We start from the raw sequence: 11,425 nt of genomic DNA on the forward strand, positions 1-11,425 counted from the left end.
GTGTAAGCCTCTTGCTGGTGGGAGTGCTGTGCTATATGCAGGAGCGGGACAGGCAGTGCTGCTGCAGCCTGTGCAGGGCAAGCAGCAGCAGCAGGGCTCAGAAGGGTGGCTACAGGGGCTAAGCTAAATTTTGGAGTGGCCATAGCCCTCCAAGGTCCCCCTAGCACCACCACCACTCGCCCTGCTCAGGCTGAGGCAGCTCTGCCCACCCTGCTGTCACCCACAGCACAGCCCCACCACTGGGAAGAGGCTTGCACTCCCCAGAGCACTATGACAGGCTGTTGCTGCCCCTGTCAGGGTCCCTCCCACCTCAATACTCCAGGGGCGGAGGTATGGCCAGACACCAGCCAGCATGGCCTCCTAAGGTGAAGGGAGCAGGGAGGGGGTATATTTCCCCAGGGGGACCCCAGCCAGGATCTGCCTGGCTGGGGGTGAGTGTCAGAGGTGGCAGCTGGGACTAGCAGAACCCGGCTGGGGTTCCCCAGGGAAGAGAGGACAGAGGTGGGAATAAACCCCCTTCCTGCCCTCTTTGCCTTAGGGGGCCATGCTGGCCAGTGTCTGGCCATGCCCCCATGCTTGGAGTGGCAAGTGGGGAGGGACCCTGACAGAGGGTGTTCCCCCCTGGCCAGGCATACACCAGCTGGGGTCCCCCAGGGGAGGGGAAAAGAGGGGAGAGAGGGGGGTTATTCCTCCAGAGCAGCCAGAGCAGGGGCAGTGGTGTGGCCAGACGCTGGCCCAATGAGGTGAAGGGGACAGGGAGGGGGTTTATTCCTCCCTCCCGCCAGGAACCCAGCCAGGATCTGCCTGGCGAGGGCACAGCAGCCCCTGTCAGGGTCCCTCCCCTCTCACTGCTCAAGGCATGGGGGTGTGGCCAGATGCCTACCTGGCATGACCCCCAAAGGCAAAGGAAGCAGGGAGAGGATTTATTCAGGAGAACTGAATGTCTGTACAGGGTCCTAATTTCTGTTTGAGTTTCTTTAAGTGTCAGTAAAAAAAGAATAAATAGGCACACTCTTTTTTTGTCACTCTAGATCAGGATACAGCTCAGGTAGTAATTCTTATATTCCATATAGTTGACTTATTTTCCATATGGAGATGTTATAATGACAATACTGGGCCCATTCCTGCAGTCAATGAATAGTCAGAGTTCTGACTGTAATCAAAAGAGCTTTTGAGTATGCAAGTTATACAAAATGGGGCCCATAAGAATTAAACATTTTTAAAATGTCTTTTTAAAAATGGAATTAAAATATATTCCATTAGAGATCTATCCCCTTGTAAAGGCTTAGGGCCCTGCTCGCCTCAGCAGTTTGCTTGGATGAGCAAAGGCTTTCTTACAGGAGAAAAAGGAGGGATTGTGAGGCATCTTGATTTTAAGTATTAATGAACTTGTTATTAAAACCGATTACTGTGTTATCATGTTTTATATAAAAATCAATTATCCCTAAAATATGTTTGGACTTTCTGCTTTGCCACTTTACATTAGTGTGTGAAATAAATAATGGTTGTTCTATGTATTTATTCATTGTTTGCATTAATTCCCCACTAAATAAGCTAGAATTGGGAAAGAAGTTAGCATTGCATAACATGCAAACATATTTTCAGGTCATAGTTAGGAAATCCACTCTATTTTGCTCATATAAACAGTTTTTAGCTTGCAATCAACAAATGATTTGTACAAGCTCATATATATCCCAAATAATTGGGAAAATAACTGATCTGCACAAGTTTTGCACTTTAAACATGATTTGTGACCTAATTTATTATTTTGCAACAGTAAACAGTGCATCAAGGCCACTGAGGTTTCGCCTTCATGTTCCTGTCCCCTGTTGTGCATGCCTGTTTATCTAAGATTATTTAACACTGCTTTGTCTGATATTGATCACTAGTCCAAACATGGGCAGACTTCAAAGTTGAAGTAATTAGAGCTATGTAAGTACTTACAAAGATAAATAATTTAATAAATATCTTTTTTCACCCCCATTGGTTGCATATGTTTGTTAATACCATTTTTCAGAAAAATCTGTGATTTTCTTTTCATTTTAGTGCCTCAATAAAACAAAAGTCTGGACTTAGAATGGATTGCATCTGATGTTGCTAATGTTTCTTGGAAATAGAAAACTGATAACAGCTGCTATCTTGGCTCATTTTCAAGACTTTTTTTAAGCAGCAATTTACAAGTAGCTAAAACTATTTCCAATAGGCTTGCATCATTACTAAAAACATCACAAGTCAGTCAAATGTTTCCTTTCCAATCAGATCATTTCTTCCATTCTTTCCCTGGGCTGTAAACAATCAGAACTGTATTTTTAGAAACAATAGGCTTTTAAAAATAAATGTTAATTTATTAAATAAACTAAAATCTAGCTACATGTAGAAGACAATGTGAAATATAGGTTCTTTCTCTGGTTAAAGCTGGCTAGCCATGAAAACAATGAAGAACTTTTAAGGGACCACATTTAAAAAGAAACTATTAAGTGAATATAGACTCCCCAAATCTCAATTGAACAGAAATGTTTCAGTGATGAATTCCACATACGTTTGCATATGTGTTTGCAGCCTAAACACTGTAGCATTGTAAAACATTATCAACAACTCTGATCTGATGAAAGGTAAAATAAGCAGTCAATTTCTACCTTTGGATACATAACTCTTAGTCATGGTGAAATCAGTGGAAGGTGTCTGAATTTTCAAGGGTAAGATTTGGCCTGGTAGGCCTATTAGTTAAATAAATAATACTAAAATGATTAAAGGTATTTTGAAAAGGTCAAGTAAAACAAAACTTTTTTGTATAACAAAATGGAACCTGTGTCCTTTTCAGGGTCTCCTTCAGAGTAATAATAAAGAATGTATACTTTTTAACTTTCCAGGTACATTACACTTGTTATTTGGATCTATGCAGTAGTTTCCAAAGTCAGTTTATGCAATTAATGTTTGAGTCTGTCTGTCAGTGGAATTGTTTATTTTGGTCCTGCATTAATTTAAAAAATACATCTTGATATGAGGTTCCTAAGACATGTGAAGGGATCTATATATACAGCTACACAAAGGTCCTTTAAAGCAAGCAAAGCCACAAGCCACCTAGTTTCAACTCAGCCCTCTTCATTGCATTTGAAGTGGAAGTGACAAGAGGCACCAAGTATGTCTACATGGCACAGTGCAGTACTGTGTAGCAATACCCAAGCTAGCTCTGAATGAGCCATTTTGCCTACTAGAAGCAGTATTGCCCCATTAGTGCAGCATTTGAGCCTGTCTCTCATATATCTGGCATCTCAGCAATGCTAATTAGCTAAGGGACAGTGCTACAGTAATGCAGTCATACTGCTTCTCGTACACCAGCCAGTGCATTTAGGGCCAGTATGGGGATCTCTGCAAACACTGCCCCACATTCTGCAGTCCTGTCCCCCGCTCCACCCAGCTAGTGGTGAAGAAAAGTAAATTAGTGGCAAAATGCTGCAAAATGTATTTGATGTGAGAAGTGTGATTCAGATCATTAGTCAGACACTGATTATTTTAGATATTAGAATAATTTATATTACCAGTTAGAATTATTTTAATCTGGTCTGAATTAGTCTGTAAACTCTTCAGGGCAGGCAGCTCTCTTCTGTTTGTGCTTGAACAGTGCCAAGCACAGCAAGACCCAAATCTCAAATGGGATTTCTAATTGTTTTTTTTCCCTTTGCTTCATTAATAATAATGCTATAAACTGTAAAGTTTTGAAAAATAATTGCTCTTTTAGGAACTATGGCTCAGATATGCCAAGGCATTTAGGCGTCCAAGTGCCAATGGAACAATTAGATGTCTAAGACTTTGAGAGAATCTGAGTCTACATCGGGGCAGGCAAAATATGGCCAACGGGCCAGATCCAGCCTACCAGGCACTTTCATCCAGCCTGTAGCCCCCACCAACAAATTGTATCCCGCCAGCCCTTCCGCCCATGAGGGTGGGAGCGAGGCGCCTACACCCACCCCCAACATACCCTATTATGCCTCACTCCCACCTTCATGGACAGAGGGGACTGGCCCCATCAGCACCGAGCAGAGCTGCTGCTGCAGGCTTCTCTGGCATCCCACTTCCTTTGGGAGCAGGTAGGGAAGTGAGGGGGCAGGGAGGGCGACCTGCTGGGCAGGAGCATGGAACGTGGGGCTGGTGGCAGCGTGGAACCCATGCCCTGGTGGGTGACAGCAGTGCGGTGCTTGACTGGGCAGGGTGTGGGTGTGAGGAAGGGTGGGAGGTGTGGGGACCCCTCCCACCCCACCCCCATGGTGCACAGCCCTGGCAGGCACTGGGGGCAGCAGCAGCAGCAGGTGGGGGTGCTTGGGGCACTGGTGCCTGGCTCTGGCCAGCACTGCACATCATGGCGAGAAGCACAGCCTCCCGCCAGGCCATCTGTATCTCTGGTGCTTCTTGCACTGGCATGGCACAGATAGGAAGCCCCAGGCACTGAAGCCAGCTGGGGCAAGGAAGGCAGCTAGCTCCAGTACCTGGGGCTTCCTGCCCATTCTGCACACGTGCGGGGAGCGCCGGTGATAGAGACTGCCCGGCAGGGGGCTGCACTCCTCACAATATGCAGTGCTGGCCAGAGCTAGGCACCAGCAACCCAAGCACCCCACCTGCTGTTGTGCCATGGAGGGAGTGTGGGAGGGGTCCCCACACCCTTCCCACCCTCCCTCACACCCCACAAATGCCACACATCTACACCCCAGTGTTTCCTACACTGACTGCAGGAGCGGATAGTGTGTTCCAGAAACCAGTGTGTTCCAGAGCCACACACATACACCCCCACAAATGCCACATGACTCCCCCAACATACCCTACACCCCGCCACACAGCCACATCCCCTCACAACCCCCCAGACCTCCTCACACCCCACCACACACACCCCACACTCCACCATATACACACACACCACCATACGCCCCCCACACCCCCCACACACTCACACACCCCCCCACACCCCACCATACATGGACACATACACACCCCCACCCCCACCCCATCATACACACTCACACACCCACCATACACACACACTCCACCGTACATCAACACACACACCCCCAGCAAACACACACACACACACACTCCCCCACAGTACAAAAGACTAAGAATTTTTTTTAGTTATTATACAATAACCTCTATATACAGTACACAAATCATGACAAAATATTTTTTGTAATAAAATTAAAATATGTTATAGTAGGTGTTTGAATTTTAGAGTATGATTTGTTTTTTTCTGTTTCTAACCCCCCACAAAAAAGGAGTATTTCTGGGGGGCAAGGGGACAGACTTCCAGTAGCAAGGATCAGGGGTTAGGGGTGGGACTACCAGTCCCAAGATACTTACTGGGGGGGCAGGGCTACTGTCAAGTGGCCCTTGAAAGCTCATCAAACCTTGTTAAGTGGCCCTGCACCTGAAATTATTGTCCACCCCGGTCTACATGGTTGTAGAGGACATGGGATGGGATACGTAGCTTTTCACTTGTCATTTTATCACCTAAAACTGGCCTGGTTAGTTGGGACTAAAAACTGTAGCCTAATGATGAGAGTTTCTGAATGAATGGAAAAAGTAGCATCCATCCGTTAGGCTGTACCAGGGCTACATGAACTTGAAGACCAAACAAGCTTCTCATTACTAACTTTGGTCATCCCACAATAGATAACTTTTAGAAACAGTGACATGAGCTATGTGAAGAAGTTTATACTTCCTGTACTTCACTTGCCTCTCATATCAGCAAGCTGGCATCCTTAATAAGTATTGCATTCACTTTTAAAAATAAATACTTTAAAGAAGTAAATATAACAAGTTTAGCTCAGAATGGTGACTTCATAAATGAGTTATCTGAGTCCTATTATGTGTATATGTCGTTATCTCTAACATTAGCCTTCAGTTTGTTCCTGTTTCTCCTGTCCAGGAGAAAATATTTTATTTTTTTATATGCTGTCTGACCTTGGATAATATTCCTTAATGTTATATTTTATTTTGTGATCAGCTTTCCAGTAAAAATATGATTTAATAATCAGCAGCTCATTTGCAGTACCTTCATTTGTTAATAAGAGTATAACTGTTATTCAATGAAGTGTTTATTATGTTGGGATTATTGCAATATTTTTAATGGCTGATATAGTTAGCTGGTTTGATCCTGAAGAACTTCATTAACCACTTTAAGAAAATGTTCATCATAGTTCACAAATAGTATTTTTATTGTCTAGGATAAGGAAATCAAAAAATTGTGACTTCTTACTGACCTCTTCCTGTGTTTCAGTTTCCCAAGATCTAAAAAGGGGAGAGTGACACTGCTATAACAAAGTGCTTTGGATTGTAGATGAAAAACCATTATCTAAAACCTATATATTCCTAATTAACAGTAGTTGTAAAATGGCTGCTGGGGCCAGCATGTCCCAAGAAAAAAATATATTTGGGAGTGAGGGGGCTGGGGGTGCTTAGCATTTAATTGTTGAGTGGCCATTGATCCCAGTTTTACATTTTTGTTATTTAAAAAAATGCTTAAACAGTGGGTCAAGGGCTTTCTTCAAAGTCACTTCAGATATCTCTTTTAATCTCATTCTTTATTAAAAAAAGACCTGAGCCAACTTGAAGTATTTAAAATTTTGCATAGTTCTGTTATGTCAAATGTTATGACTTTTCTGCCTGTACATTTGTACAGCCATTCCAGTTTAATTCATGTCATACCTGAAGTAGGAGCCTGGAAACAGGCATAATCAAGGGCACACTTTCGTTACTACCACTGATTCAAGACCTGCTCTGTCTCAAAGAGAAATCAAATGAGCTGAAAGAATGCCTAGTACACTTTGAGATTATTAAAAAAACTATATGACAAGCTGGCTTGCCACAAAATATGATGACTGCCTCCATTTACTAAATGTTAACACAAAGATGCTTACGCTTCTTTAAAAGGTTGTGATTGTAATATTAGTACATGAAAAAGCAGCTCTGTGGAACTTTAAAATGGACTGAAATGGAAAACAAATTGTACTAAAATCTCTTCAATATCCTGAGTCATGAACAGAAACATGTCTGGACTCAAATCTCAAGAAACTGTAGATCCTTCTTCATGCCCCTGCCAAGACCTGAGTTCAGGCCCTCAGATTTCTGTTTCCTCTGCTACAGTAGATGGCATCACTAACACTTACAGCAGGGTAAAGAATGCCACTCCTACACATGTGCTCATGATTTCATCAGCTAAAGCAGGTTTTGACAGGCAAACAGTCTCTTAGTTCACTTTTAAATAGCATAAAAACTTTTATGCAGCATTTAGGAGGCAGAGAACTAACTTTTTCATCCATGAAAGGAATGTAAAATATCATCCCAATTCCATTCCTCTATATCTGAAATCCTAGTAATGCTTCCATAAATGTGTTCTATTATACAGTAATACCATTTGCTCTGAGAACAAAAGTCCTTGGTGCATGCTGAATCTGCCAGATATTTCTCTTTGAGAACATGAGCAAGTAAATGTGCTTTCTAACATTTTTTAAGTTGACAATTCTCCCTTACAAAGGACAGTGTCATAAAGAACTTGAATCACATCCGTGTTCACACATTGCACATGCATTTTTGTGGCTGACAACTGGCTTCACAGACAAACTAACATGGAAATAAAATTAAAACAGAGATGGGCAGGCTGACACCACCACTCTTCAACTGCATTTTTCCCATCAAACTTTCATTCTTATAATGACTAGATAGTCAACCTCAGGTGTGTTGAGGAAATCAATCTGACTTATCCATCTGGTGCTGGCAAATGCTGGGGTAGTTACTCTCCTAGTGGGTTAATCATTACTTTATACTTCTGAAAGATTTGCTAATTCTTATAACTGTGGACGGTAGCTACTGTGGTACTTAGCAGGTGTCTTGAGCGTAGAGATAACCTTTCCAGTATTGGCAGCTGTAACCGAGGTCATAAAATTAGGGTGGAACGTGGCTGTCTTGAAAATATGAACCTTGCACATCGTGCACACAGCCTGTCAAAGTATTTTTTGTAATGATAGTCTGCACATCACTTAAGTTATCCTTTGCATACTATGTCCCTAATCAGCCTGACCCTCTTGGGTATCTTTTAATCAAGCCTCCAAGCCGCCATTCCTCACAGCAATTATTTTACAATTCTTGTCCAAGTATTAAAAGCATCTAAAAATTCTTCTGGAACATATGTCCTGCCACCACCAAAACTACAGAGGATATTCACCCTCTACAGACTGAACTCTGACCTCCCAGTTTGTAATATATCACTGTTATTTCACAAGTGTAGAATTTTTAAGGGAATTTTTAAAGAACCGTGAAAGCTTTTTCAGCTTATTAACAGAGCATGAGTGTGGGCTTAAAAATGACAGATCAAAGATTTTAGCAAAAGCTTTGAAAATGAGTAATTCATTTACTTACCTGCCAAGACCTAAGTTCAGGGTTCAGGGCTTCCACTTCTGCACTGGTGAATTTACAACTGTTTGAACACTGTCAGGAGTGTTGGCTTTACAGTGCCACAGTGAGTCTCAGGTGTTGTTTTTTTAAGGTAAAAGTATGGTTAATGAAAATTTAATTAATTTTTAATGCTGTTCTTTTTTTCAACTGCTGATTGACAAGCTGTTTTATGTAAATACTGTCCCATTTAATATCAGCCTGCTGTCTTGTGTGTGATGTGATAATCAATTATTTCTGACATTATAGGCATTTCCACAATAAATGTTGATGTCACAGACATTGGACCCTCAAATCCTTCAAAGTAACTGGATATTTACATATGTCCACTTACACTTGCGGGGGGGTGCGCACGTGCATCTGTGTGTGTATCCATGTATAAAAGTGGTTTTAAAAGGAAGATATCAGAACAAACTAACGCCTTTCAACTGAGAATCCCCATCATTACCTACTATATGCTTATACATAGTATTTTGCAAATAGAAAATAAACAATGTATAAAAACATATCAGGGTATTGAAAAACTCCCATGTATTTAACTGAGCATGTGAGAAGTTATTTCACAGAAAAAAAATTCAGTGAAAGGGTAATTTTTACACCAGCATTCACTTGATGTCTTGCATATGAGCAAGGTTGCAAAACTTATACCAGTTTCTCTCTGTAAGAAGTACAGCTACCTATACCCCAGATCATTTAAGCCTTTTCCTTATGGCAAGATATTTAGTAGAATTTGCAGATTTGCTGGAATCTGACAGGCCATGCCATGAGTGCTTTTTCTCTAGCCTTAAACTTGCAACACTCTGGGCTGTCAACTGTGTACCTTAGCACCCACACCACCCCAGGCCCTATTTAGACCCTGACTTAGTAAAGCATTTAAGCATGGGCTTAACTTTACACATGTAAGTATTCTGTTGAGTACGACCTGCCATGCAGTAGACTGTGATATGCCATAATCCCAACCTGAAAGGAACCACCATCACTAGCAATGAGAATTTGGTTTGGCCTCTTTGACAGTTGTACCTTTGGCCTGTCTGCTAAGTATGTCAGCAAAATAGCCACATGATGTTATTTGGGGTGCTACATTTATGATGTGGGCATTTATCCACCACTAGCTGGAGTAAGGTCACCAAGTAATTTTAGGTAGGCCACCAGACAAGCATCTGATTGTAACCACTCCCAGGCATTACATATCCTGGCTACAATAGAGCCCATAGGGTCCTTGCCAAAACACGTCGGATATATTTTTGAAGCATGTTCACGCTTGTTTTTGTATCTGTGGAGATTTCAGATTACTGTTTTGAAGCAACTACAGAACATTTCTCCACTTAAATCTTGTGAAACCACCACAAGCAAGGATTATCTGGCACTCTGTTACACTTTTTAAGTTGCCACAAAGATAATTGTGCTGGGATTCTTATGTTAATAAGTTACATTAATAACTATGCCATATCTGTTCAAATGCTTGTTACTAGCCAGTCTCCAACCTGCTCCATACTAAAGAAGGCTGCAACAAATATTATTCCATCTAAGGACTAGAATAATTTGTCCTTTTGACATTGACTTAATTTAACACATTTTTCAGGAAGCAGAAATTGATTGAGTGCCATGTAGTGCTCCAAATGTCTCATTTAGGCCAAGTGACACTCTCCCTCTTTGAGCTCCACTATCTGAAACACTGTAGGCATGTGGATCTGTTGTTTAGCATGGAACAATCCCAAAACATTATCCATTAAGGATTTCATACCACAAGAGACCTAGCTTAAATCACATTTCATAGATAAGCATTTATAAGTATGGCAGTAGAATTTTCTCCTAAATAAGCAATGCTATGAAATGAAGCAAAAATAGTCTTAAGATATTCCTGACTATCTATATGACACGGTCCACAGATGAAGCCTCTGGATGTTAATAAAATATGTTTTCTGTGATATTTAAATCTGAATTTGTAGCTAGATGGTAATGGCTACATTAAAAATATCTTTAAGGCATGTTGCTAATTTCAAGTGGAAGCAGGAGCAGGTATCAGAGATACCTAAGATTTTTTTTATTCAAATCTTTCAACTTTGTATGTCACCGAATAAAAATTAGAGTGAAGTCCCTGTTATTGACATGCAGTTCTATTTAGCTGTGTCCTGTTTTCAGAAAGTTACAAGGAAAACTCTAACATAACTTTTGCATTTGTTTTTATTATCCAGTTAATTCAGGAGATGGTATTGACTACAGTCAGCACAAGCGTGAAAACATTGGAGATCTGATTCAAGAGACACTGGAAGTCTTTGAACGCTATGGGGGAGAAGACGCCTATATAAACATTAAATACATGGTCCCTACTTATCAATCATGCATATTAAACTAACAGATAGAACAGTAGCATCAAAAAAGATTATTCCATTTGTGTTCTAAAAGGCTATATCCAGTTCTGTATAGTATCTTGTTAGTTGTGCTTTTTTTCTCTACAGCTGCTAAAATAGTGGCTTCTGGACCAGTAGATTGTTAGCACTATTGTGAACAAGTCTTTCCAATGCATAAATAGTGCCTGTTCCTTGGATTACAATGGTCTACTGTGCTTATTTGTTCCATGAAAGAATTACTTCTTTATAGCTGAGCTGACTGGAACAGGAGTCAGAGTTAAACCTTCAGTTGTGTAGACAATAAAACTATAATTTTCATACGCAGTTCAGCAATTGCAGTTCTGTGTCCGCTTGCCCTGGGGGTGATGTCAGAGGTTGTAACAAGAAGAGTTTATGCTGACTACTTAATAGGTGTTTGTCATGGAAGAGAAACACCAGTTCAGCAATGCTTCTCTAGCAGCTGTGCAGAATAATGTGCTCTGACATACAATAAAACCGTTGAATGTATATACCAATTACAGTAGGAAATTTTATACAGCCCATTATAAAGCTCTGCCATAAAATTAATTAATGTTTCTTCCAGAGTCATGATCTGGGTTTCCAGGTGTTTGCCTTTTTATTGAGCTTGGGTCCCTATT

General features: G+C 41.3%; 1 protein-coding gene across 4 annotated transcripts in view; it reads left to right on the forward strand.

Annotated features, from left to right (window-relative positions):
• PACRG (parkin coregulated) overlaps nt 1-11,111 on the forward strand; it is a 530,362-nt gene extending 519,251 nt beyond the window's left edge. For all 4 annotated transcript variants that reach the window (XM_059714750.1, XM_059714757.1, XM_059714746.1 and 1 more), the window contains one exon: nt 10,632-11,111. In XM_059714750.1, the coding sequence (XP_059570733.1) occupies nt 10,632-10,792 (161 nt within the window). In that variant the 3' untranslated portion in view covers nt 10,793-11,111. The remainder of the gene's footprint in view (nt 1-10,631) is intronic.
• The last annotated feature ends 314 nt before the right edge of the window (nt 11,112-11,425 follow it).

Source organism: Alligator mississippiensis, chromosome 1 (assembly GCF_030867095.1).
Source record: "Alligator mississippiensis isolate rAllMis1 chromosome 1, rAllMis1, whole genome shotgun sequence".
Lineage (NCBI taxonomy): Eukaryota > Metazoa > Chordata > Crocodylia > Alligatoridae > Alligator > Alligator mississippiensis.